Source organism: Panulirus ornatus, chromosome 47 (assembly GCF_036320965.1).
Source record: "Panulirus ornatus isolate Po-2019 chromosome 47, ASM3632096v1, whole genome shotgun sequence".
Classification (NCBI taxonomy): domain Eukaryota; kingdom Metazoa; phylum Arthropoda; class Malacostraca; order Decapoda; family Palinuridae; genus Panulirus; species Panulirus ornatus.
The window spans coordinates 18,574,279-18,602,172 of NC_092270.1; the positions used below are offsets into that span (position 1 = coordinate 18,574,279).

Consider the following 27,894-nt stretch of genomic DNA (forward strand, 5'->3'; position numbering starts at 1 on the left):
GTAGATTAAGGAAATATGTTCTTGCATCATAATTTAGATTTGCATTATTCAATATTTTCCTCTTCTGTATCCCCTTCCTCTGCTCTATAGATTGTTCAACCATAACATAACATGTCCTTCCTGGGGTCAAATGTAGATTTTTTCCCTTTCATCTTAATGTTTTCTTTCCTCTTTTAACTAAGGAAATATATTCTTGCATCATAATTTACAGATTTGCATTATTCAATAAGTTATTTTCCTCTTCTGTATCCCCTTCCTCTGCTCGATAGATTGTTCAGCCATAACATGTCCTTCCTGGGGTCACGTGATAAAAAGAGCAAGTTCCATTTAATACAAAACCTGATATTATTCTTAATATTTATGTTAAGTGTTCCAACCTCAACTTGTTCCTTAACTCAAATTTTTACTGATGTTAACTCGTGAAAAAAAAGATCCACTTAACTAGGCCATTATTTATTTAATAAAATATATATTTTAGTGCAGATGGTGCAAGGTCTTCCAGTACAATTTTCACCTCCCTGTATTTTTGTACAGTTATTCCTTTTGTACCAAACAGTGATCCAGTTGTGCCACATCGCCTGCAAAAAAAAAAAGGATGTTATTTCAGTCCATGGTTGATGATATCTGACGCCACTGGACCACTTCCCCACTGTATAACCACTGAAGATATAAAACAAGAGGGCGAGCTACAATCATGGGGTCGCCATTCCTGGTGGGTTTTTTAAGATTAATCCTGCCTACACCTCAGGGGATGCGGGCCAACCCTATGCTCTAGGGCGGCCCGAGGCTGGTGGTTAGGGACCTAACCATTGGGCCAGGGAGGTTAGGAATTGTTATCCCAAACGACTCCAACGAGAGCCAGGCTCCCTCTGACCCTGAGTGACACGTGTTCACCCCGGGTCAAAGTCTCCGAAGGGAGCTGCCAGGTCGCGACACTTGATAAAAAATAATATTATTCTCAATACTTAATGTTTTCTTTATCATTGTTATTATTATACAAGTAAGCCAGTCATGTTTACAACCAGCCCAATACAATATGAAGTAACCCCCCAAAAAGTAGCAAGTAGCTGCTCAACAAGTAGCAAGTAGCGACTCAAAAAGTAGCAAGTAGCTGCTCAAAAAGTAGCAAGTAGCTGCTCAAAAAGTAGCAAGTAGCGACTCAAAAAGTAGCAAGTAGCGACTCAAAAAGTAGCAAGTAGCTGCTCAAAAAGTAGCAAGTAGCGACTCAAAAAGTAGCAAGTAGCGACTCAAAAAGCAGCAAGTAGCGACTCAAAAAGTAGCAAGTAGCGACTCAAAAATTAGCAAGTAGCGACTCAAAAAGTAGCAAGTAGCGGCTCAAAACTTGAAGTAGCGAGTAACCTTCATAAAGTAGCTCAATCCGCTACTTCTTTTTCGCCTAATCTTGCAACACCCTGTGTCATACAGAAGTTTATTCTATATCTTTTATTATTTTTCATCAATCAAACTCCGTCTCCTGATGTTATTCTGTTCTCATGTTCTTCAAATAACACGCTGGGAACATCCTTAGTCCAGCAACATAGCGGAATTTATTTATTTATCATTCATAGTCTGTTATAATGTCTAATTCACCGTCGCTTTTGTACTTACTTAAGACTTGATTATATATTAAGATCAAGGGAGTCTAAAGTAAATTAGTTATGCTTTTATTTATCCAAATTCTTCGACCTTCAAGATCACATCATATAAATGTTGTTATAAAATCATTATGAATATTTGGAGATAAATGTCTTGCATGAGGAATATTTCAAGATATTATATTTACAGTTGATAACGAGTTGGCTAACGAGCGTCGGGTCGTTGGGTCGTTAGATGGAGTAGGGACGACCAGTGACTGGCCAGGAGGTATGGCAGGTTGGGTCAGAGGTCAGTCTGGTGTTGGTGGAGCCACATTGACCAGCGTGTTCGTGACCTTCTCCCTCATCATGTGTTCTGGGGTCCCTACAATGGCGACCATGAGGCTATTGGTGATTGTAGCTGTGATTACGATGTGTTATGGCGTCGAGAGACCCAGACGACGACCGCTGTGTCCAGCTGGTTACAAGTGTGTCCCCAACTCCTTTTGTTTGGTCAAAGGTAAAGTCGCCCATATATTTATTTCCCGGTGTGACTCTATGGTTGTGGACGCTAGTGGACATTTATTTCCCCGTCTGTCACTTAATTTCACAACAACCTCTGCTGGATTTTTGACAAGAGGTAAATGGCGCGCCAAAAGGCTTTCTGCATAGGTCACATACCCATCGCCTTCTTGAAAACCCTAGACAGAACTGCCCTACTAACCCTAATTACCTAACTAGTATAATTAAGTTATTCTCCCTACCTGCCGCTGGAGCCATTTATCGATTGCATATTAAGATAAAATGTCGCTTACGTGGGATATAAACTGTAGAAATGGCCAACAGTTTCATGTATAATTTCCCAGCCCACTCCGTCATGTGGCGAGTGTCCTAGCCCACTCCGTCATGTGGCGAGTGTCCCAGCCCACTCCGTTAGGTGGCAAGTGTCCCTAGCCCACTCCGTCATGTGGCGAGTGTCCTAGCCCACTCCGTTAGGTGGCAAGTGTCCTAGCCCACTCCGTCAGGTGGCAAGTGTCCCTAGCCCACTCCGTCGGGTGGCGAGTGTCCCTAGCCCACTCCGTCGGGTGGCGAGTGTCCCTAGCCCACTCCGTCGGGTGGCAAGTGTCCCTAGCCCACTCCGTTGGGTGGCGAGTGTCCCAGCCCACTCCGTTGGGTGGCGAGTGTCCCAGCCCACTCCGTTGGGTGGCGAGTGTCCCTAGCCCACTCCGTCGGGTGGCGAGTGTCCTAGCCCACTCCGTTGGGTGGCGAGTGTCCCTAGCCCACTCCGTTGGGTGGCGAGTGTCCCAGCCCACTTCGTTGGGTGGCGAGTGTCCCTAGCCCACTCCGTTGGGTGGCGGGTGTCCCAGCCCACTCCGTTGGGTGGCGGGTGTCCCAGCCCACTCCGTTGGGTGGCGGGTGTCCCAGCCCACTCCGTCGGGTGGCGGGTGTCCCAGCCCACTCCGTCGGGTGGCGGGTGTCCCAGCCCACTCCGTCGGGTGGCGGGTGTCCCAGCCCACTCCGTCGGGTGGCGGGTGTCCCAGCCCACTCCGTCGGGTGGCGGGTGTCCCAGCCCACTCCGTCGGGTGGCGGGTGTCCCAGCCCACTCCGTCGGGTGGCGGGTGTCCCAGACCACTCCGTCGGGTGGCGGGTGTCCCAGCCCACTCCGTCGGGTGGCGGGTGTCCCAGCCCACTCCGTCGGGTGGCGGGTGTCCCAGCCCACTCCGTCGGGTGGCGGGTGTCCCAGCCCACTCCGTCGGGTGGCGGGTGTCCCAGCCCACTCCGTCGGGTGGCAAGTGTCCCAGCCCACTCCGTCGGGTGGCAAGTGTCCCAGCCCACTCCGTCGGGTGGCGGGTGTCCCAGCCCACTCCGTCGGGTGGCAAGTGTCCCAGCCCACTCCGTCGGGTGGCGGGTGTCCCAGCCCACTCCGTCGGGTGGCAAGTGTCCCAGCCCACTCCGTCGGGTGGCGGGTGTCCCAGCCCACTCCGTCGGGTGGCGGGTGTCCCAGCCCACTCCGTCGGGTGGCGGGTGTCCCAGCCCACTCCGTCGGGTGGCGGGTGTCCCAGCCCACTCCGTCGGGTGGCGGGTGTCCCTAGCCCACTCCGTCGGGTGGCGAGTGTCCCTAGCCCACTCCGTCGGGTGGTGAGTGTCCCCCAGTGAGGTCATAATTGCCCCAGGTCTTTCACCAGTTAGGTGAAGTGTCCCGACCCTCCCCTGGTTAGTGTTGACCTCCCCCTAGTTAGGTGGTAGGTGTGCCAGCCGCCACCTCACCAGGCCCCTTCCTGGTCAGGTGGTAAGTCTCCCAAAAAAAGAAATAAATGAATAAATAAATTGGAATATAATCGTTAGTTATAAGGGTAATATATATGATTTTTCCAAGTGGTGTTGGCTGACCCCACCTCCAGGCCAGAGGTGAGGCTGTATCATCAGAAAATGTCGAGGTGCAGGAGCTCGAGGGCTGATACACCTCCACAAGAGTTTAATTAACTTGTGTATTCCTGCACTTCATATATGTTCGAGCTTTGTAAAATAAGTCCTGATGTAATAAGATGGATGAGTGCTTTGGGCCTTGAATGCCGAGGTTAGAGCATGGGTGTGCTGGAAATATATGCATTTGACCTAAGTTTGATGTTTTGTGACCCAACCAGGTTGTGGTGATGTATGGAGGGAATGTATGCAAGATGCAACATTATCTGCTGGTGCAAAGTGGAGGGACGTGTGGCCACAGGTGATGGGATAAAAGGATGAGGCAAAGTAGGCTATGGGTTATAGATTTTGAACAATTAGGAGGGCTAAGGATAGAATGAGTAATGTGCTGTTGATTGGATGAACGAGACCAAATGAAGTATTGGTAACTCATATTTTGGGCCTTGTTATAGGTGATCTGGTCTTGGTATGTTACACATAGATTGTAGCAATTGGATGTGTTCCAATGAGGCAGTTTTGTTCCGTCCTTCTTTTCTAGGTAGGAAAGGCATATGGTATAAAGATAGAAAACAGTAGAATAAACTGCTTGAGTGAAATAGTGGAGAACTTTTGACACTGGACACTCCCACTGAGCTTGTCATTTCTAGGCATCGCATAAGACTTTCGCTTCCCACGTTATCAACATGCATGTATATTAAATGCCTCTAGAACACCTAACTGGTAGCAGATTTAGACCCTAGAAAGAATTGTCAACATCCTATGTACACAATTCATCTGTGCCACTTTAAACTTCACCTTGCCTGCCTGGTCATCTACACTCTCAAAAGCAAACAACATAGCTGCTAACTACACTCGGAACAGTCGTTGCCTACTCAGGCAACCATAAACCCTCGACACCAGAATCAAATGAAGATCCTCCTTATATTCCCACCTCAACATGCTTGTTTCTCTGCAACAACACTAAACCCTTCCCACCTAAACAACAATGTTCTTTAACTAACCATCAGCTGCCTCACACCTCCATAACCTCTGGTCAAAGATCCCCCAAGTCCAGCACTGTAAAGCTCGAGACAAAACTCGTACATACTGAAACATCCCAGTAAGCAGTAAACAAGTTCCAAACCAGGTCTATCTGCACCCCACCAGACAACCATCGGAAACTATACTCCTCAGACAACACGAGTCACACTACCGCTGATACTTTGGACATGCCCATCACAACACTACAAGCACATTTTCAGCTCATGCCAAGACTTTTTCAAACCCACAATGCATCTGTGATAGAGGAGACACTGAGGGCTTATCCCTCACTTGCTTCAACCTCTGTATGTAGAAAATTGCATCACCCTTGATCCCAACCATTTGATATGGCCAGCTTCCTAAGTGCTACAGGAGCAAGTTGTAAACATTTATTTATGGATTGGAATTGGTAGTTTAACCTGTTCACTTGTAGAATTGGATGGTTTGTAAGTTTTCTTTATTTACAGCAGTGAAGCCTAATCATCCGTATATCTGTGGTAAAAGCAAGTACAAGAAGCGTGTATGTTGTCCAAAACATCGTACTAAACATACTGAAAAGAGGGAAAGTTTTAAAAAGTCAGGGTAAGTGTCCTTGATAATACATATATTTTATTTACACTTTTGACTAGTGCTAGAGTGATTTAAAGGATATTTTTTTCTTTTTTTGTCGCTGTCTCCCGCGTTTGCGAGGTAGCGGATGGAAACAGACGAAAGAAATGGCCCAACCCACCCCCATACACATGTATATACATACGTCCACACACGCAAATATACATACCTACACAGCTTTCCATGGTTTACCCCAGACGCTTCACATGCCCTGATTCAATCCACTGACAGCACGTCAACCCCGGTATACCACATCGCTCCAATTCACTCTATTCCTTGCCCTCCTTTCACCCTCCTGCATGTTCAGGCCCCGATCACACAAAATCTTTTTCACTCCATCTTTCCACCTCCAATTTGGTCTCCCTCTTCTCCTCGTTCCCTCCACCTCCGAGACACATATCCTCTTGGTCAATCTTTCCTCACTCATTCTCTCCATGTGCCCAAACCATTTCAAAACACCCTCTTCTGCTCTCTCAACCACGCTCTTTTTATTTCCACACATCTCTCTTACCCTTACGTTACTTACTCGATCAAACCACCTCACACCACACATTGTCCTCAAACATCTCATTTCCAGCACATCCATCCTCCTGCGCACAACCCTATCCATAGCCCACGCCTCGAAACCATACAACATTGTTGGAACCACTATTCCTTCAAACATACCCATTTTTGCTTTCCGAGATAATGTTCTCGACTTCCACACGTTCTTCAAGGCTCCCAGAATTTTCGCCCCCCTCCCCCACCCTATGATCCACTTCCGCTTCCATGGTTCCATCCGCTGCCAGATCCACTCCCAGATATCTAAAACACTTCACTTCCTCCAGTTTTTCTCCATTCAAACTCGCCTCCCAATTGACTTGACCCTCAACCCTACTGTACCTAATAACCTTGCTCTTATTCACATTTAAAGGATATATCTCAAAGAAATGTAAAGGGTACAGCTTATCTAGCTTTCATGTAAAGTGAACTGTTACTTCAGCCTTAGAAGCACCCTTGTAATATATATTTGTGTTTGCCTCGTTTATTGATATTGATGTTAGAGAAACCAAAAAAATTAACTTTTAGGATCAGGCTGTTACCTGCACAGTAAGATTAGGATGTAACATACCCATAAGTGTAGTTTTTTTTTTTTTTTTTGTAAATGTTCAGATGCATACAAAGATACTAACATACATGCTGTCTCATGTTGTATAGTATCAATTTTACTTGTTTGTTGGTGGATGAAAGATAATTGCATCATGAACCTAATGTACATTCATCAGTCAGTATATCAGAATGTTACTTATGGTGAGTAAATGGTTACAAAATGTTTTCATAAATTTTTCTTCTAATGACATATTGCACTATTAGAATATTCCCATCAGGGCCATCTCAAATGAAATGGTTAGTCCATAGCTTTACTGTTTGAGGGTAAGAGAAGGTGTCTCTGTAGTCAATCCTTGTTTGACTGATGTCTACATAGAAATTGGGGAGCAGCAGCTGGACATAAATCACAGGTCCAATCCTTGGTGGCAGGGACATGTTCAGACATCGTGACAGCATTGGCCAAAATATAGTACCTATGGAGTAAGGAAAGGACAGGGTCATAACAGACAGGGAGGTAATGACTGGAGAATGGAGGTGGAATACTTTTGATTTAATAGACTAATATAGGAGGTGAAAGAACCATCACAGAAGTGTGAACAGTACTCTGTATTTTAGTGAACAATACCCCTGTAGATAAGAGATGGCTGCTCACAAATGACTACCAGACCAATACAACACCCTCAGATTTTGGAAAGATGATTTTGTAATGGATATAGGTTTACTGGATGATGGAGGATATGGTTATGCCTAACATGTTTGTTATTGCAGGGATGATTTGGGGTGTCTACAAGTAAGGTTCTAGCCAAAATGGAATTTAAGGGAAATTGAAATGTGAAATGAATTTTCATGATAATTGTTATTTCAGATATGGAACATCTGATGAATATAAGATGGACTTTTACGACAGTCGATATGAGAGATTTTCTGGAATCTCTCTCTCCAAGCAAGCAAAATTAATCTTGCGTGATTACAGATACAGAGATGTATGTATTGAATTTGTTTAAATTTTTCTTTAAGTATGAGGTAGGTGCATTTGCCAATGTGACAATATCTTCCAGAAAATGTTAACCAAGTTGTTATTCTACATATTATCCTGTAACAGCATCATTAATGGTTAATGATACTTGTAATTCATTTGTTATAAAAGTCTTTGATAATTAGTCTTAAGTGGGGAAAACTGTTTCGAAACATTTTTGGTCATTAGCTTACCAATATTTGTACATCACAAGCTGGATGATTTTAGATAGGGGACTACCAAATGTTTGCTTTAACGGAATTTATGTATTAAAAAAAAAAGGGTTTGCACAACTATCTTGGAAACTGAATAAAAGAAAACTTGTTTACTATGGACCTTGAACTTTAGCTTAAGCTCACTTACTAAAACTAGGTTAATGGTGGAATTTGCTCTATGAAAGAGTTAGCACATATATAGTACTTTAGGGTGCTTTTCATTCACACTGTTTCAGCCTTTTGAAACAGTGGATTCTGGAAAACCTGGATGCTGAAAAAAGTGTTGCAGTTTGTTAGAATCCAACAGTTGGTTAAGATGGCATCCCAACACATGATCATGGTTTTCAGCTAGGCAATTATCACGAACTGAAATGTTTGTAAAGACATAGAATTTCCAGTGGAATTGGATACCAGTTTTTTTCTTTGATTTATAAAGCTGTCATATGGAAATAAAGGAGTTGGTAAAAAGACAAAGGATACAGGATTAAAAAGTAGATAAGAATTTTGTTCAAAAATTGGCAGAGAAACTAGAAAGGAATGTGGATCATGAATTTTGAAAATTTTCTCTGGGATTAACTGGAGCACTGTACCTTTGATAGCAATTTGTGGGCGGTTTTTCTATATGTAAAATTTCCCCATTTGTTTGGCATATGTTAAGGCCTAACACTGTGAGTTGATTACAGAATAGATTGAATGCAGCTAATGATGCATTTCCAGTGTGATACATTTTGGTGCATATTTTTTGTAAGACCTTCATTGTTTGTGTTGAATATCGCTTACAAGATTCTTTCCATAGGAGTGTGGTGTGCGTCGTCATGCACCTGAAGACCTGTCACGTATATCTACAGGTTATCTCCATGACCAGGGTTTCACCAGCTTTGGGGAGTTTCCATGGCACGTAAGTATTAATGCTGATAACTTTTCTCCTGCCATGATGCATAGCATCTGTGGGGCATTATATCTCCTGTGTCTGTATGCTTGTCTTTGTGGATGCATTCATGTTAGCCCAGTAATTGAAGAATAAATAAAAATGCTTCATAATTACACATTGGGTACCCCATGTCAAAAGGGAAAACTGGTATGGGTTTTGTGAAAGTTTGCTTAAATGTGCATATGAAGGAGAAGCACTCCAAAATTCACCTAAAACAGCAAGTCACCCTTCTTTCACTCCTCCTGTCATCCAGAATGCAATTAAACCTTAGATGACAACTTGCAATTGTCCTTAACATATTGAACTTGCACATAAAACACTGAACAAACTACAGTCCAAGAATTCAGGTATCTTAAGTTCTTTCCTTGCTGCACAACAAAATCTAAAAGTTGGAAACGTTGCAGCAGTGTACCTGTCCTCTAGCCCACCATCTCTGGCTACATACTACATGATACTCTTCAGAATATAATTGGAAATATTTTTCTTTACTGATATTACCAAAGTTCATCCCAGGATTTCATTCATGAATGTTTGGTGCTGGGTGTTGTTCCCTTGCTTTGTCACTTCACATTTTACTTGTATGTATGAATAATCACACTAGCTGATGTATCTGATAAGTGTTCATCACTTGTCTTAAATTTTTCTCTAGGGTCACTGTAAGCACAACATGAGAGGTTTAGGTCATAATAAGGGTACTAAAGAAATTTTCCCTCACATTTCAGGTGATGTTAGAGACCTCTTTAGGCTACAAAGGTTACCATTAATTTGCTCCATGATTAAATGGGGTTGGGATTGCCACATTTGTTCAAGAATACTATATTTTGGGTGCAGTTTAAAGTTAGTCTGTCAGCAGTGCAGTGGAAGATATATTTGTATCAAGCTAGTATTCCTATCCTTAATTTGTCCTTGTAACTTGGTGTAATCATTTTGTATTTCAGGTAGCACTTCTAGTGAAAGAAAGGGTTTTTAACGTTTATCGTAAACGGTCACCAGCAGCATTCAGGTATCATTGTGGAGCTACTCTTATTTATCCACAGTGGCTACTGACTGCAGCTCACTGTGTTAAAGGTAAGTAGTTTTGTAGAGCATTTTGGTGAAGACAGCACAATCTTCCCATGCATGCCAAGTGATAAGCAAAATTGCTACCTAGATTTCCGAGTTTGTATGGCTACTGGTACATGAAATAAGGTAAATGAGTGAATCCCTTGGTCTTCATGAAAGCAATTAATGAGAGCAATAGGGTCAGTAATGGTTTTCAAGGTTTATTATTGAAATAATTGTGTAGTCTGATTATTGAGTTTGCTGATGAGGATAAGTGTAAGGTTTATTTTTGGATTTAGTTTGCATGCTTTTTCATATTGTTAGCTTTATTCATAGATATTTACAGAAGCATTATCTATGCCAGGTGGTGAAGGAGACAAGAAATCCTCAAGCATAAATGCGTATTGGTTTCTTAAGCATGATTTTGATACTTCTATGAAAAATATCCATGTTGGGTGCATTTTTACAAGTGGTACAGACATTCACAACTGTTAGAAATAGCTTTTCAATTTAGGCCATAATAATGCATATGTACAGGGATGCAGGTAATGGTAAAATACTGTTGAAAGTGGATTTAGGTTACAGCAAAATAACACTGCAAAAACAATTCCCTTCAAGATGGAGTATTGTAGAAACAAATTGTAGATCTTCCTGTAAGATCTAGGAGAATGATCCACCATCTCTACTTGAGTGTCCTTACACACTGTAGCGTGGAAATATAACATATGAACTTTGGTGCTCCTGTTGGAAAGTATGATGCTCATGGAGTACTTGTTTTTGGAAGTTGTGGAGGAGGATGAAAGAGGGGAATCAGTGTAGCCATGGGACCCAAGGAGGACATGGTCATGGCAGCTGTATGGAGCTGTTTAAGCAGTTTGAGGGTATTTATTGAGGGGGATTTTTATAATAATGGTTTCGACAGGTGCTTAGAAAGTTGTCAAATTCATAAAAAACAATCTCTCCATGTCACACGCAACACTTGACACTTCTCACACAACTCATTCTTCGTAAGTCTAGATTTTCCTACAGTAAGCACTAGTTGGTAAGAACAATAGACTGGAGCGTTAGGTAGAAGTATTAGGTAGGAACATTGGGCAGGAGCATTAGGGGGTTGCATAGCCGTCTTACTCTTTAGAAAGCCTTACAACTGAGTAACTAGTCCAATCCTTGTGATTTAAGCATTAGGATTAGCCATTCAACAACTGAGTCGAGAGTTGACAAGCTTCATTTACTGGTACAGCAGGTCATCTGCTAAAGGGCAGCTTCAAAAGGACTGAACACAGTGGCAGCTTCCGTCACCTGACTGCAGTCCTCTGCTTTCTCTTAGCAGTATTTCTGTGTGAACCTTTTTGGGATGTTTACCTTGTCATAGGTCTACATTCGGTGGCAACTGTCATGTTGAAATAAATTCCTTTGGGATCTTCATACCAGCCACGGTTGGTAGGTTGAGTGCCAACTCAAGCTAAGGGGTAGCGGCTGATGACCGTTCCTCCATTTGCCCACATTATGGGTTCACCTTTGCCAGCTTTCAGGGCTGTAGGGTCCATGAAAGGCAGGCTCATGCCAATTCCTTCCACCAGGAGTTGGCAACCAGGCACATCTTGAAGGAAAGGTGGTCTGATTGAGATAGAGCTCCTCACTAGAGCAGAGGTGACAATGGCAGCTGGTCCCTTTCTGGTTGCTGGTTGGGTCGTGAATCGGCAGTTGTAGGCTATTGTTCCTTGCTAGGAGGTGGCAATAAAGGGCCTACAAAGGAAAGCATCATCAGTCCTGCCTTCAGGTGGTGATCTTGGACATTAATCCATTCCACAAGACTGGTGAAGGGGAGAAGGCTTGTCGAGTCGGATGGGAGATGTATCCCAGGGACAAGAGTAGGTTACACGTGGAGTGGTACCTTGAAGGAGGCACCACATCCCACAAGGCTTATGCATGCTAACTTTGGTGGGGGAGGCTCCACCAATATGGGAGAGTGGGTTGTCTTTGATGGGGGAGATCCTGCTGCTGCTGTTGGAGACTACCCTAGTTTTATGTCCCAACGTTCCATGGGATCCCCAGTCCCAATTCATTACTTCTATTGTCCCAGAGAGAGAGTCCTATCCAGACATACGAGAGCCGGGCCCCACCACTCCGGTGTTGGAAGAGAAAGTGCAAAATGCTGCCCGCAGACAAGTGAGCCGAGGGGACAGCCTCTCCACTATCAGGGTGGCGAGAGAGCATGCTCAAAAGTTGGTCAGCTCGTGGTACACCCTAAGATCGCGGTGAGGGTGGACCAAGACAATGCACCGATGCAGGCAATGGATGCTAGACGAACAGGGTTCTCTCCTCGGAAAGTCTCCAAAGGAAGCAATACCAGAGGACACAGTGGCTTTATTGAATGAATGTTGCTGGTTTCTGGACGTGTCCTAAAAGGAGACTTTGAGGTACTGCCAACTAGTTGGGCCAGAAACCCTTGACCCCTTTTGGGAAGCTCTCTTCTCACAGCCCTCCGAGCCTGACAGACGTCATAACTGATCAAGACATATAGCAAACACCTAGCAAAGGTCATAACCAGGGCAGGGTAACACACCACTTCAAAGTCACCAAAACATCTGGCACCGATGAAATGCAAGCAAGACTCCTGAAGTCCATTCCACCGCTGGTGCTCTGCAAGCTCTTGACACGTGTATCCTCTGTCAATCTTTCCTCACTCATTCTCTCCATGTGACCAAACCATTTCAAAACGCCCTCTTCTGCTCTCTCAACCACAATCTTTTTATTACCACACATCTCTTACCCTTTCATTACTTACTCGATCAAACCACTTCACACCACATATCGTCCTCAAACATCTCATTTCCAGCACGTCCACCCTCCACACAACTATTTCCATAGCCCATGCCTCGCAACCATATATCATTGTTGGAACCACTACTCCTTCAAACATACCCATTTTTGCTTTCCAAGATAACATTCTTCAACGCTCCTAGAACTTTCACCCTCTCCCCACCCTATGATTCACTTCCGTTTCCATCATTCCATCTGCTGCCAAATCCACTCCCAGATAGATGTATATATTTCTTATGTATTATTTTGCTTTGTTGCTGTCTCCCACATTACTGATGTAGCGCAAGGAAACAGACGAAAGAATGGCCCAACCCACCCACGTACACATGTATATATATACACGTCCACACATGCAATTATACATACCTACACATCTCAACGTATACATATATATACACACATTCATATATACGCATGTACATAATTCATACTGTGCCTTTATTCATTCCCATCGCCACCCCGCCACACATGAAATAACAACCCCCTCCCCCTCGTGTGCGAGGTAGTGCTAGGAAAAGACAACAAAGGCCACACTTGTTCACACTCAATCTCTAGCTGTCATGTAATAATGCACCAAAACCACAGTTCCCTTTCCACGTCCAGGCCCCACACAACTTTCCATGGTTTGCCCCAGACGCTTCACATGCCCTCGTTCAATCCATTGACAGCACGTCGACCCCGGTATACCACATCGTTCCAATTCACTCTATTCTTTGCACGCCTTTCACCCTGCTGCATTTTCAGGCCCCGATCACTCAAAATCTTTTTCACTCCATCTTTCCACCTCCAATTTGGTCTCCCACTTCTCCTCGTTCCCTCCACCTCTGGTACATGTATCCTCTTTGTCAATCTCTCATCACTCATTCTCTCCATGTGACCAAACCATTTCAAAACACCCTCTTTTGCTCTCTCAATCACACTCTTTATTACCATACATCTCTTACCCTATTATTACTCAATCAAACCACCTCACACCACATACTGTCCTCAAACATCTCATTTCCAGCACATCCACCCTCCTCCGCACAACTCTATCCATAGCCCACGCCTCGCAACCATATAACATTGTTGGAACCACTATTCCTTCAAACATACCCATTTTTGCTTTCCAAGATAATGTTCTCGACTTCCACACTTTCTTCAACACTCCCAGAAGTTTTGCCCCCTCCCCCACCCTGTGATTCACTTCCACTTCCATGGTTCCATCCGCTGCCAAATCCACTCCCAGATATCTAAAACACTTCACTTCCTCCAATTTTTCTCCATTCAAACTTGCCTCCCATTTCCCGCGTTAGCGAGGTAGCATTAAGAACAAAGGACTGGGCCTTTGAGGGAATATCCTCACCTGTCCTCCTTCTCTGTTCCTTCTTTTGGAAAAAAAAGAGGGGAGGATTTCCAACCCCTCCCTCCCTCCCCTTTTAGTCGCCTTCTACGACACGCAGGGAATACATGGGAAGTATTTTCTCCCCTATCCCCAGGGTTGAGGGTCAAGTCAGTTGGGAGGTAAGTTTGAATGGAGAAAAACTGGAGGAAGTAGTGTTTTAGATATCTGGGAGTGGATCTGGCAGTGGATGGAACCATGGAAGCGGAAGTGAATCATAGGGTGGGGGAGGGGGCAAAAATCCTGGGAGCTTTGAAGAATGTGTGGAAGTCGAGAACATTATCTCTGAAAGCAAAAATGGGCATGTTTGAAGGAATAGTGGTTCCAACAATGTTGTATGGTTGCGAGGTGTGGGCTATGGATAGAGTTGTGTGCAGGAGGGTGGATGTGTTGGAAATGAGATGTTTGAGGACAGTGTGTGGTGTGAGGTGGTTTGATCGAGTAAGTAATGTAAGGGTAAGAGAGATGTGTGGAAATAAAAAGAGCGTGGTTGAGAGAGCAGAAGAGGGTGTTTTGAAATGGTTTGGGCACATGTAGAGAATGAGTGAGGAAAGATTGACCAAGAGGATATGTGTTGGAGGTGGAGGGAACGAGGAGAAGTGGGAGACCCAATTGGAGGTGGAAAGATGGAGTGAAAAAGATTTTGAGTGATCGGAGCTTGAACATGCAGGAGGGTGAAAGGCGGGCAAGGAATAGTGAATTGGATCGATGTGGTATACCGGGGTTGACATGCTGTCAGTGGATTGAATCAGGGAATGTGAAGCGTCTGGGGTAAACCATGGAAATCTGTGTGGGGCCTTGATGTGGAAAGGGAGCTGTGGTTTCGGGCATTATTGCATGACAGCTAGAGACTGAGTGTGAATGAATGAGGCCTTTGTTTTCTTTTCCTAGCGCTACCCCGCACACATGAAGGGGGAGGGGGATGGTATTCCATGTGTGGTGAGGTGGCGATGGGAATGAATAAAGGCAGACAGTGTGAATTGTGTGCATGGGTATATATGTATGTGTCTGTGTATATGTATGTGTACATTGAGATGTATAGGTATGTATATTTGCGTGTGTGGACGTGTGTGTATATACATGTGTATGGGGGTGGGTTGGGCCATTTCTTTCGTCTGTTTCCTTGCCCTACCTCGCAAACGCGGGAGACAGTGACAAAGCAAAATAAAAAAAAAATATAATTTTTTTTCATACTATTTGCCATTTCCCGCAATAGCGAGGTAGTGTTAAGAACAGAGGACTGGGCCTTTGAGGGAATATCCTCACCTGGCCCCCTTCTGTTCTTTTGGAAAATTATTCTTGATCGCCGTTTACCGCATTGGTGAGGTAGTGCTAGGAAACAAAGAATGGCTCCTCCACTCGTACACGTTTGTACATAAATGCCTATATATGCATATATCATGTCACGCATATATACACATGTTCATATTCATACTTGCTTACCTTCATCCATTCCTGGTGCTACCTTGCCCCACAAGAAACAGCATTGCTACCCCATGCTTCAGCAAGGTAGTGCCAGGAAAATGACAAAAAAGGCTGCATTTATTCATGCTTCGTCTCTGTCATGCACCAAAACTACAGCTCCCTATCCACAAACAGGTCTTGCAGACCTTTCCGTGGTTTACCTCAGACATTTCATATGCCGTGGTTCAGTCCATTGACAGCACATCAACCCAGTATGCCACATAATTCCAGTTCACTCTTATTTCTTGCATGCCTCTTGCCCTCCTGCATGTTCAGCCCCCGACCGTGCAGTCTTTTTCACTCCATCCATCCACCTCTGGTTTGGTCTCCCACTTCTTGTTCCCTCCACATCTGACATATAGATCCACTTTGTCAATCTTTCCTTATTCATTCTCTCCATATGTCGAACCCATTTCAGCACACCCTGTTCTGCTCTGAACCACTTTTTTTTTTTATTTCCATACATCTCTCTTACCCTTTTATTATTTACTCGAACAAACCACATATTGTCCTCAAACATTCATTTCCAACATATCCACTCCTCCGTACAAACCCTATCTATAGCCCGTGCCTCGCAACCATATAATATTGTTGAAGTGAAACCTAGCATAGCAGATGGGAGACAGTAGTATTGCAGATTTAATGGTTTTTCATAGATTTCATAGTCACAGGATATTTCTACATGTCGCAAGTCTTTAAACCATGTAGTAAATTGGAATTTTGCCATCACTGGTTGGTGTGTTTGATATATCCAAATGGTGCAACAAAATGGTTAAATTGACTTATAAGGATTGGTAAAGATGGCTTTTGAACTTGTCATTAAGGGTCAGATCAAGGGTGTAGTGAGGATTGTTGTGGCTAGTGGTACTGTAGAGGTAGACATGTTATACTCTAGCAGATGTTGATTTTTTCTAGCATATCTGAGTGTGAACAAATGTGGCCTTTGTTGTATTTTCCTAGCGCTACCTCATGCACATGCAGGGGGAGGGGGTTATTTCATGTGTGACGGGGTGGCAATGGGAATGAATAGAGGCAGATAGTATGAATTATGCACATGTGTATATATGTATCTGCGTGCATATATATATGTATACGTTGAGATGTATAGGTATGTATATTTGTGTGGACATGTATGTATATACATGTGTATGTGGGTGGGTTGGGCCATTCTTTCGTCTGTTTCCTTGCGCTACCTTGCTAACGCGGGAGACAGCGACAAAGTAAAGTATCTTTCTTTTGTTACTGTTTAGGTGGAACTCAATTTAGGAAGATCTGATTTTTTTCTCAGGAATAAGAAAGAATAAGTTGAAGGCCCACCTTGGAGACTGGAATCTTTTCAGCACAACTGGAGAAATATTCCCACATATTGAGAGACAAATATCAAGGGTCATCATTCACAAAGGGTAAGTAGAATGAGATAGATGTGTGTATAATTACTTGTTTCTACAGTATGGAGAGGGAATTTACACAAGTGGTGCTCATTTTCTTGAACTTTTTATGCAATAAAAATCTAACTTGTAGGTTTTTAACAAGTTTCTTGCTTTAGTTTATGGGCTCTGGTTGCTGTCTCAGCATATTTACAGACTGTTATTAGATTTATGAAACTTGATTGTGATAGTTTCTTCATACTTTCCTATTGTCCATGTTAGGCAAATATATGGTCTCGGTTTTTGCTGTAACATAACATAACTCTTACTTTAGGTATCATCTTTATTGCTGTCCCCTTGATCTTTCTTAGCTTTGTGATTAAAGTATGGTAATCAGACTTGAGCAGAATGTTTTGATGTAGGACTAGTGAATGCTAATAGCTTGTCACTGATTTTGTCCTTGTACCAGTTTGCAGGTTTAGTAAATATTTTTCTCTCGACAGTTTTCTAAGGTCTTTCTGGTGACAGGTTAGGAACAATGTTAACACCCAACTCTCTCAACCTTGCAGATTTCTGTAACTTGCATCCTTCTAGATTATATTTGTAGGGTCCTTTGATAGGGCTCAAGTCCCTCTGTATCTTTATGCAATCTGTCGTGCTTATTGTTTTGTTCTTGGTATTATATGCAAATGTATTCAAAGAAAGAGTGCCAACTAATTACTACCTCGCAAACGCGGGAGACAGCGACAAAAAAAAAAAAAAAAAATTACTGACAGAAAAAGGACTGCAGTAGTCTTAGGATCAAACACTGGATCATGGCTCTGGTTCTCAGAGCCCATTACAAGGCTTGTATAATGTGCATCCTGTGTTCCCCTTTACTATAATTTCATTTACATTGAAGACTTCTCTTCCATGTTTCAGCCAGAAAATCCAGTGTCTTCTAGCCTTTCATGGTATTGTCACATAGCTTCTGATAGTGCAAGAATGCACAGTGCACCTATCAGTGTATGTTAAAAAAAGAAAAGGGCACATCTAAGCTATAACTTTTAAACTCCACAAGCTCCTTCCTTTTACTCTCCTCGGTCATCACAATTACATTAGGCACCATCACTTCAATTGCTTCTCTTATTCTCTGGAATAACTGGTAGATTCCAATGCTGCTTGCTAGACTTTTGTGCCTCACTTTTGACAGGCCATTGGTGGAGGGTAACTCTAGTGCAGTGTTTCCAGAGGCAGTGAGGCTCCAAAATTGGCCAACAAAAACTAAAAATCCCAGCACACCAAGTGTTTCTGTATTTAAAAGATTGTCATGATGGAGTTAGGCAATGCTTCCTACTTTAGTTCCACCCTTAAGATATGATTATAAGGTATAAGGTCACCATGAGAAGGATGGTTGAGAATTGCATACTTGCAAAAAACCAGAGTATCCCTTTGAGGTATTGAAATTTGAAAAAAATTCCCCAATTCTGTGCCTATCACTGTAGCAGCACTACATAACCTCACTGGTTATGATATTGCTACTCACAAAGCTAGTTAGCTGCTAGAGGATGGCAATATTTCTTGATTTTGACTTCATTGAAGAAAATTTAGGAGGCTTTAATAGATGTCAGTATTTCAGGTATAACCCAGCAACTTATGTAAATGACATTGCACTGTTGCATATGAATAAGGCAGTGGATGTATCAAAAACCCCGCATATATCTCCTGCATGCTTACCAAAGGACATGTACATCTTTGAAAATCACATGAAATGTTACATTGTTGGCTGGGGTGATGATGTTTACAAGGTATGTATGACTGTTTCATTTGACTGTAAGCACATTGTGATTGTTTTATGAAGCTAGACTGATACTCTTAGAATGGAATAATGTTACAGATAAGACATTTTTCAGATATTTGATTAGGTAGAGAGCCTTTGTTGTTTTATGAAGCTAGACTGATACTCTTAGAATGGAATAATGTTACAGATAAGACATTTTTCAGATATTTGATTAGGTAGAGAGCCTTTGTATCTGAAATTTAAGATTTTTCAATATAATGGCTTATTGTGATAACTAATAATTTTAAGATTATACCTCTTTTTGGACAGGTTTCACAGAATCATTAATGTCTGCGTTATGAGTGTATATTTAGATTTAGAGAAGGCATGTAATGATTAAAGGCTTTCATTGGTTCTCGCATGATTCTTTGAATTTTTTGAAATGCTGTTGGCATTTATTGTGGTAGCATTGTAATTATGTCTGTGCTGTATGGGAAGGGAGTTTTAAACTTGTGGGGTCCCATCTCGAATATTTTTATTTCATACAATGTCTTGAATTTGTACGTCTTTAATAAGTGTTCTTAGTCATTTCTCATTGATGGGTATGAGGTTTGCCCTTTTCCACTCCCTTGTATTTATTCAGTGTCTCCATGAAAATTTGTTACTTATCTGTACACATCTGTGGCACATATCGTGAAATTTCATGAGGACCATGAGCCTTGTATGGGTCAAAACATTTTAGTATTTGGTTAGTCTTGCCTAGGTAAGTGTTGTCTTATGCTTCCCCCATCCCATCTCACTTGTGATAGGGCTATTTCATCCATTATGGATACAATTTTGAACTAGTTAATTCCTTGCATATCACATAATCAACAATTTTCCTTCGTCACTTAGATAAGCTGCTCTTCAACTAAGTCTGCTTCTATGTGTAAAGGTGGATTTATGTTATGGGTTGGACATTGTATGTTTTGTACTGTAAAACTACATCTAAAGTGAAAAAGTATAAAAGGTTTGCATGTGTCAAGCCTGTTTCACTTAAATTTACTGTGCATGAGTTATGTGAATGGAAAGGACTGTGTGCATTTGATGCACAATATGAATTGGAATAGTATGGTAATTTGATGAATTAAAATCTCGGGCAGAATGCATTTTTTTTCTTGTTTGCAGTTATTTGAATTAATGTAGTGCCAGGAAATAAAGATGCCTCATTCATTCTCGCCCATTCTCTACTTGTCATGTGTAATGTATTGAAACCACAGCAATCCTTTTTTTCCAACAGCCCAAATTTGGCAGTAACATACTGAAGGCTACATCTGTGACTTACAACTCGGATGAAGAGTGTGCAAACAAACTTTATGAATCTCTCCCAAAAGTAGGTGACAGTTTTGCCCTGGACATCGATACCCAGAAATGCATTGTTGGAGGATATGGTCGTGATGCTTGTATTGTAAGTGCTTAATTTTTGTTCATAATTTTTGTTTAATGTAAGCAATTTTAAGAACTTCATTACATAATCAAAAGTAACTATCAAACTATTTTTAACTCCACAGTGTATCATTGCATATTAGGAAGAATTTTTTTTTTTCTAATTTGGTAGCACATAGTGGAGACACTCACCAGATGTACTTGATGCTGTAGTATACTGTTTGTCTGGTTGGCCAGGTAGGCATACAGGAGAAACTCTGCAAAGGTTTCAGGATAGGCATGTTCGGTATAGTCCTAGTTTTTAGCAGCATTACCGATTGGAAAAGGCAGAAATGATCAAAAGGCTCTTCAAGATGGCATTATAGTGAAGCAAGCAGGGCACAACAGTAAAAAGGGTAGACAATCTATTCAGAGTTTGGGCTTTTCAAATTTTTGTTGGGAAATAATCCTCACTATTTACAGTTCATTGGTGTGTTCCCATCTTGAATATTGTTCAGGTTGGTCACATAACTTGGGAAAAGACATGAGAAATTTACACGAAGCTACTGGACAGAGTTGTATCCAACAAGCTGACTAAACGACTTAAATTTGTTTACCATAGAAAAGAGATGGTTGAGGTGATTTAATAAAGGTATTCAAAATTATCAGAGGATTAGATATCTTAAGGTATTTAAACATTGATTCGGCTCATTTCACTCATGATTGATAAAACTTGGATTGTTATTCCTTTAATGAGGCTGTTATTTTTAAGATTAATGTAAGGGATGATTTGCCAATTTTTGGTTGAATTGGTGCCAAAGAGACATTAATGAATAGACTTTATAAATAGTTTGGTTTTCTACAACTGGCATTTGTACCCCCTTTGTTGTGTGGAAAGTTTAATGTTTTTTAAATGTTTTTTACTTTTTTACATGAATATGGAAGTTTGACATCTTTCACTGACATAACTGCTTTGAAAGTACTTCTGGCTTGTTGCTCTGTGAATTTCTTTGTATTGCATTTCATAATTCACTCTGGTTTCCCTGCTGATCCCCCTCATGTCAATTTTAACTTCCTAGTTAAACTACAGTATCACCTTTTTCAGTTGGAATTGTGTATTTTACACTGTGCTCTGTACAAAAATAGTCTAGCAAGGGGGATGTATTGATTCCTTTGGATTTTGCAGGCGTAGTGAAAAGATGGTACAGGAAATTCAACCATATGAGTTCTAAGAATCTAGCTTCCAAGGATGCTTGACTGACAAGTCCTTGCTTTGGCTGCATAGCTTAGGGTTCCATGCTTACACCTTGACAATTCATTATTCTATTAAGGGACCCAAACACTCGTTTATGCTGCCTTGCTCTTTCTTTTCTCTCCTTCCATATTTCCAAACATACCAAAGATAGCTTCTAAATGCTTAAAATTCTTTCCTCTTCCAGAATTCCTTCCCTCGCATCTCTAACATGGTTTAGTACACTTCATTCTTTCACTATGTAGGGTTTTACAAAATCTATACTTTCACTTTTTCCTTTGACACCATTACTTGCATTTACCTTCACTTACCAAGTCTTACACATAATAACTTGCAACATTCTGCAACTCTTCTTCACTCTTGGCAAACATCACGGTATCATATGCAAACAGGCTTGTCATAAGCCTCCATACCTCACTGCTACTATCCATCTCTGCACACCTTTCCCAAGTTTTGCTTTCATCTTTATCACTCCATCAATATAGTGTATTGAAAAGGTTTGGTCACATTGAGAGAATGAGTAAGGAAAGGTTGACTGAGAGGATATATGTGTCGGAGGTGGAGAAAACAAGAAGTGGGAGACCAAATTGGAGGTGGAAGGATGGAGTGAAAAAGATTTTGAGCAATCGGGGCCTGAACATACAGGAGGGTGAAAGGTGTGCAAGGAATAGTGAATTGGAACAGTGTGGTATACCGGGGTCAACGTGCTGTCAATGGATTGAACCAGAGCATGTGAAGCCTCTGGGGTAAAGCATGGAAAGTTTTGTGGGGCCTGGATGTGGAAAGGGAGCTGTGGTTTCTGTGCATTACACTTGACGGCTCGAGACTGAGTGTGAATGAATGAGGCCTTTGTTTTTTCCTAGAGCTACCTCACACGCATGTGGGGGGGAGGGGGTGCCATTTTATATGGGGTGGCGGCGGGAATGGATGAAGGTAGCATGTACGAATGTTTATTTTGCTTTGTCGCTGTCTCCCGCGTTTGCGAGGTAGCACAAGGAAACAGGGCAAAAGAAATGGCCCAACCCACCCCCATACACATGTATATACATACACGTCCCCACACGCAAATATACATACCCATACATCTCAATGTACGCATATATATATATACATACACAGACATATACATACATACACATGCACACAATTCACACTGTCTGCCTTTACTCATTCCCATCGCCACCCCGCCACACATGGAATAACATCCCCCTCCCCCTCATGTGTGCGAGGTAGCACTAGGAAAAGACAACAAAGGCCCCATTCGTTCACACTCAGTCTCAAGCTGTCATGCAATAATGCCCAAAACTACAGCTCCCTTTCCACATCCAGGCCCCACAGAACTTCCATGGTTTACCCCAGACGCTTCACATGCCCTGATTCAATCCATTGACAGCACGTCGACCCTGGTATACCACATCGATCCAATTCACTCTATTCCTTGCCTGCCTTTCACCCTCCTGCATGTTCAGGCCCCGATCACTCAAAATCTTTTTCACTCCATCTTTCCACCTCCAATTGGGTCTCCCACTTCTCCTCGTTCCCTCCACCTCCGACACATATCCTCTTGGTCAATCTTTCCTCACTTGCTCTCCATGTGCCCAAACCATCTCAAAACACCCTCTTCTGCTCTCTCAACCACGCTCTTTTTATTTCCACACATCTCTCTTACCCTTACATTACTTACTCGATCAAACCACCTCACACCACACATTGTCCTCAAACATCTCATTTCCAGCACATCCACCCTCCTGAGCACTACTCTATCCATAGCCCACACCTCACAACCGTACAACGTTGTTGGAACCACTAATCCTTCAAACATACCCATTTTTGCTTTGAGATAATGTTCTCGACTTCCACACATTCTTCAAGGCTCCCAGGATTTTCGCCCCCTCCCCCACTCTATGATTCACTTCCGCTTCCATGGTTCCATCCGCTGCCAGATCCACTCATAGATATCTAAAACACTTTACTTCCTCCAGTTTTTCTCCATTCAAACTTACCTCCCAATTGACTTGACCCTCAACCCTACTGTACCTAATAACCTTGCTCTTATTCACATTTACTCTTAACTTTCTTCTTTCACACACTTTACCAAACTCAGTCACCAACTTCTGCAGTTTCTCGCATGAATCAGCCACCACGCTGTATCATCAGCGAACAACAACTGACTCACTTCCCAAGCTCTCTCATCCCCAACAGACTGCATACTTGCCCCTCTTTCCAAAACTCTTGCATTCACCTCCCTAACAACCCCATCCATAAACAAATTAAACAACCATGGAGACATCACACACCCCTGTCGCAAACCTACATTCACTGAGAACCAATCACTTTCCTCTCTTCCTACACGCACACATGCCTTACATCCTAGATAAAAACTTTTCACTGCTTCTAACAACTTGCTCCCACACCATATATTCTTAGTACCTTCCAGAGAGCATTTCTATCAACTCTTATCATATGCCTTCTCCAGATCCAGAAATCCTCCCCTCCTTGTATTTTAACTTTCTAAAATGGGAAACGAATATGTACGTGTGTATATATGTATGTATATGTATGTATACGTTGAAATGTATAGGTATGTATATGTGCATGTGGGCGTTTATGTATATACGTGTGTATGTGGGGGGTTGGGCCATTATTTCGTCTGTTTCCTTGCGGTACCTCACTAGCAGACACAGGCAACAAAGTACAATGAAAAAAATATACATATATATATATTTTTTTTCTTTTTTGCTTTGTCGCTGTCTCCCGCGTTTGCGAGGTAGCGCAAGGAAACAGACGAAAGAAATGGCCCAACCCACCCCCATACACATATATATACATACGTCCACACACGCAAATATACATACCTACACAGCTTTCCATGGTTTACCCCAGACGCTTCACATGCCCTGATTCAATCCACTGACAGCACGTCAACCCCGGTATACCACATCGATCCAATTCACTCTATTCCTTGCCCACCTTTCACCCTCCTGCATGTTCAGGCCCCGATCACACAAAATCTTTTTCACTCCATCTTTCCACCTCCAATTTGGTCTCCCACTTCTCCTCGTTCCCTCCACCTCTGACAAATATATCCTCTTGGTCAATCTTTCCTCACTCATTCTCTCCATGTGCCCAAACCATTTCAAAACACCCTCTTCTGCTCTCTCAACCACGCTCTTTTTATTTCCACACATTTCTCTTACCCTTACGTTACTTACTCGATCAAACCACCTCACACCACACATTGTCCTCAAACATCTCATTTCCAGCACATCCATCCTCCTGCGCACAACTCTATCCATAGCCCACGCCTCGCAACCATACAACATTGTTGGAACCACTATTCCTTCAGACACGCCCACTTTTGCTTTCCGAGATAATGTTCTCGACTTCCACACATTCTTCAAGGCTCCCAGGATTTTCGCCCCCTCCCCCACCCTATGATCCACTTCCGCTTCCATGGTTCCATCCGCTGCCAGATCCACTCCCAGATATCTAAAACACTCTACTTCCTCAAGTTTTTCTCCATTCAAACTTACCTCCCAATTGACTTGACCCTCAACCCTACTGTACCTAATTACCTTGCTCTTATTCACATTTACTCTTAACTTTCTTCTTTCACACACTTCACCAAACTTAGTCACCAGCTTCTGCAGTTTCTCACATGAATCAGCCACCAGCGCTGTATCATCAGCGAACAACAACTGGCTCGCTTCCCAAGCTCTCTCATCCCCAACAGACTTCATACTTGCCCCTCTTTCCAAAACTTTTGCATTCACCTCCCTAACAACCCCATCCATAAACAAATTAAACAACCATGGAGACATCACACACCCCTGCCGCAAACCTACATTCACTGAGAACCAATCACTTTCCTCTCTTCCTACACGTACACATGCCTTACATCCTCGATAAAAACTTTTCACTGCTTCTAACAACTTGCCTCCCACACCATATATTCTTAATACCTTCCACAGAGCATCTCTATCATATGGGAGTGGATCTGGCAGCGGATGGAACCATGGAAGCGGAAGTGGATCATAGGGTGGGGGAGGGGGCGAAAATTTTGGGAGCCTTGAAAAATGTGTGGAACTCGAGAACATTATCTCGGAAAGCAAAAATGGGTATGTTTGAAGGAATAGTGGTTCCAACAATGTTGTATGGTTGCGAGGCGTGGGCTATGGATAGAGTTGTGCGCAGGAGGATGGATGTGCTAGAAATGAGATGTTTGAGGACAATGTGTGGTGTGAGGTGGTTTGATCGAGTAAGTAACGTAAGGGTAAGAGAGATGTGTGGAAATAAAAAGAGCGTGGTTGAGAGAGCAGAAGAGGGTGTTTTGAAATGGTTTGGGCACATGGAGAGAATGAGTGAGGAAAGATTGACCAAGAGGATATATGTGTCGGAGGTGGAGGGAACGAGGAGAAGAGGGAGACCAAATTGGAGGTGGAAAGATGGAGTGAAAAAGATTTTGTGTGATCGGGGCCTGAACATGCAGGAGGGTGAAAGGAGGGCAAGGAATAGAGTGAATTGGAGCGATGTGGTATACAGGGGTTGACGTGCTGTCAGTGGATTGAATCAAGGCATGTGAAGCGTCTGGGGTAAACCATGGAAAGCTGTGTAGGTATGTATATTTGCGTGTGTGGACGTGTGTATGTGCATGTGTATGGGGGGGGGTTGGGCCATTTCTTTCGTCTGTTTCCTTGCGCTACCTCGCAAACGCGGGAGACAGCGACAAAGTATAAAAAAAAAAAAAAAAAAAATATATATATATATATATATATATATATACGTTAAAAAGGCACAGTGCCCTGCTTCATACCAACATACACACTTTTGCTCACTTATTACACATGCATTTGCCACTCTAGGAGGCTTTCACATCATGTGACAGTTGTACCCCTGTCCAATATATCCGTACTGCATTCTGTTTGACTGTCATACACTTTCTTGATCTATAAAAGCTGCATAAAACTTCTTAACCTCTTGGTAGGTACTTTACCTGTCATTTTCACCACAAAAATCTGGTATGCACATCCCCTACCTTTCTGATATCACCTTGCTTCTCTCTCACTTTGCATTATCACTTCCATAACACACGGTCAACACTTAATCACTTTTCCTGGTATACTTTACAAGACTTTTCCCTATAATTGCTACATACATCCTTAGTACCTTTTCTTTTGAATATAGGAACAATTGTTTTCACTCAATCCTCAGACACTTTTTTCAAGCAAAATTACTTATCAGATGCATCTAGTCTATCGCACTATCTCTTCCATACTTCAGCATTTTACCATAATCCCATCCATTCCAGGTGCATTTCCTCCCTTCAGCCTTATTTTCCTTTTTACCTCCCTTCTTGCTGTCGGCCCCTACACTTATATCCTTTTCCTTATGTCCTTACCCATGCATGTAACAACTACAGTCTCGCTGCCTTCCACATTCATCAGTTTTTGATACTCTTTCCATCTCCCTTTCACTTCCTTCTTTTGATTCAGCAAATCCCCTTCCTTTCTTCTAATATTAACATTTCCACCCATACATCCACCTCTTTTCTTCACCTTCCAGTTCAGTTGATTTTCCCTAAACTTTGAACTTTCAGAATCTTCATCCATTATTTCTGTTTTTCTCTATCAGCTTCTTAACATTGCACTTGCATATCTAGTATTCTTCCTTCCTCCTTTGCTTAGTTTTCACTGGTACATTCCTTTTGAGCAATCTACCATATGCCTTTTCTTGCACAGCATTTGATCTTCTCTCCAACATTTATTTCCCTTTTTATTTGTGTATCACGACCTTGTATCCAATTACTAATTCTACAATCTTTGTCTTTAAACATTTTAAGATCCTTATTTACACATGACTGCAACCCTACATTTACTGCACTTCCATCCAAATTTTTGGTTACTCTCATCCTCCTCTTCGCATTTTCTGGTTCTTCATCTCTCTTGCGAACAACTTCTCTGATCTTCATTGCACCATACCCTGACTTCTCCCTTTCATTACATATTTAATCAGACCACCTCTCGCCACATATTATCCTCAAGAAGCATTTCATTTTTAATGCATCCTCCCTGCTCTGCATGTGTATGATTAATGTAACAGTTACAGGTAGGGCACTTAGTTACCCATGCCTTTTCAACTAAAGATTTTTCTTTTATACATGTATGGATCTATGCAGTAATGAATATTTTTTTTTTTCAGGGTGATGGTGGTGGTACTGTTGTCTGCCCTTTCGATAATGAAGTAGCACCTGATGCATGCTATGACCATAACTGTGCTGAAGAACATTACTTTGTTAGTGGAATCATATCTTTTGGTTCCCCAGTATGTGGGGAAGGTTCTGTTACAGTCATTACTGATATTTTAGAATATATCAACTGGATAGACACTATAATAGGTGCTGAAGGTGGATATAAAGATTCTGATGGTCATTACAGGAAAAGTACATATGAATGATTAGTCTATTTTATTATTTATGCCATTCTGATATTTTTTTGAATTTTAAGTAAGCAATAAATGTAAAAAATTT

At 42.3% G+C, this 27,894-nt stretch overlaps 1 protein-coding gene across 2 annotated transcripts; it reads left to right on the top strand.

Moving 5' to 3' along the window:
• Positions 1 to 1,860: 1,860 nt before the first annotated feature.
• LOC139763628 (phenoloxidase-activating factor 2-like) lies at positions 1,861 to 27,894 on the top strand. Of its 2 annotated transcripts, none has more exons than XM_071689873.1 (9): positions 1,861 to 2,094; positions 5,489 to 5,600; positions 7,582 to 7,699; positions 8,743 to 8,844; positions 9,816 to 9,945; positions 16,875 to 16,989; positions 18,572 to 18,740; positions 19,992 to 20,159; positions 27,567 to 27,894. In XM_071689873.1, exons 1-9 carry the CDS (start codon positions 1,866 to 1,868, stop codon positions 27,819 to 27,821), a joined length of 1,398 nt encoding a protein of 465 aa, XP_071545974.1. In that variant the 5' UTR covers positions 1,861 to 1,865; the 3' UTR covers positions 27,822 to 27,894. The 2 variants fall into 2 exon arrangements, with proteins under 2 accessions (XP_071545974.1, XP_071545973.1); XM_071689872.1 differs by having other exon boundaries at positions 1,863 to 2,094; positions 5,486 to 5,600.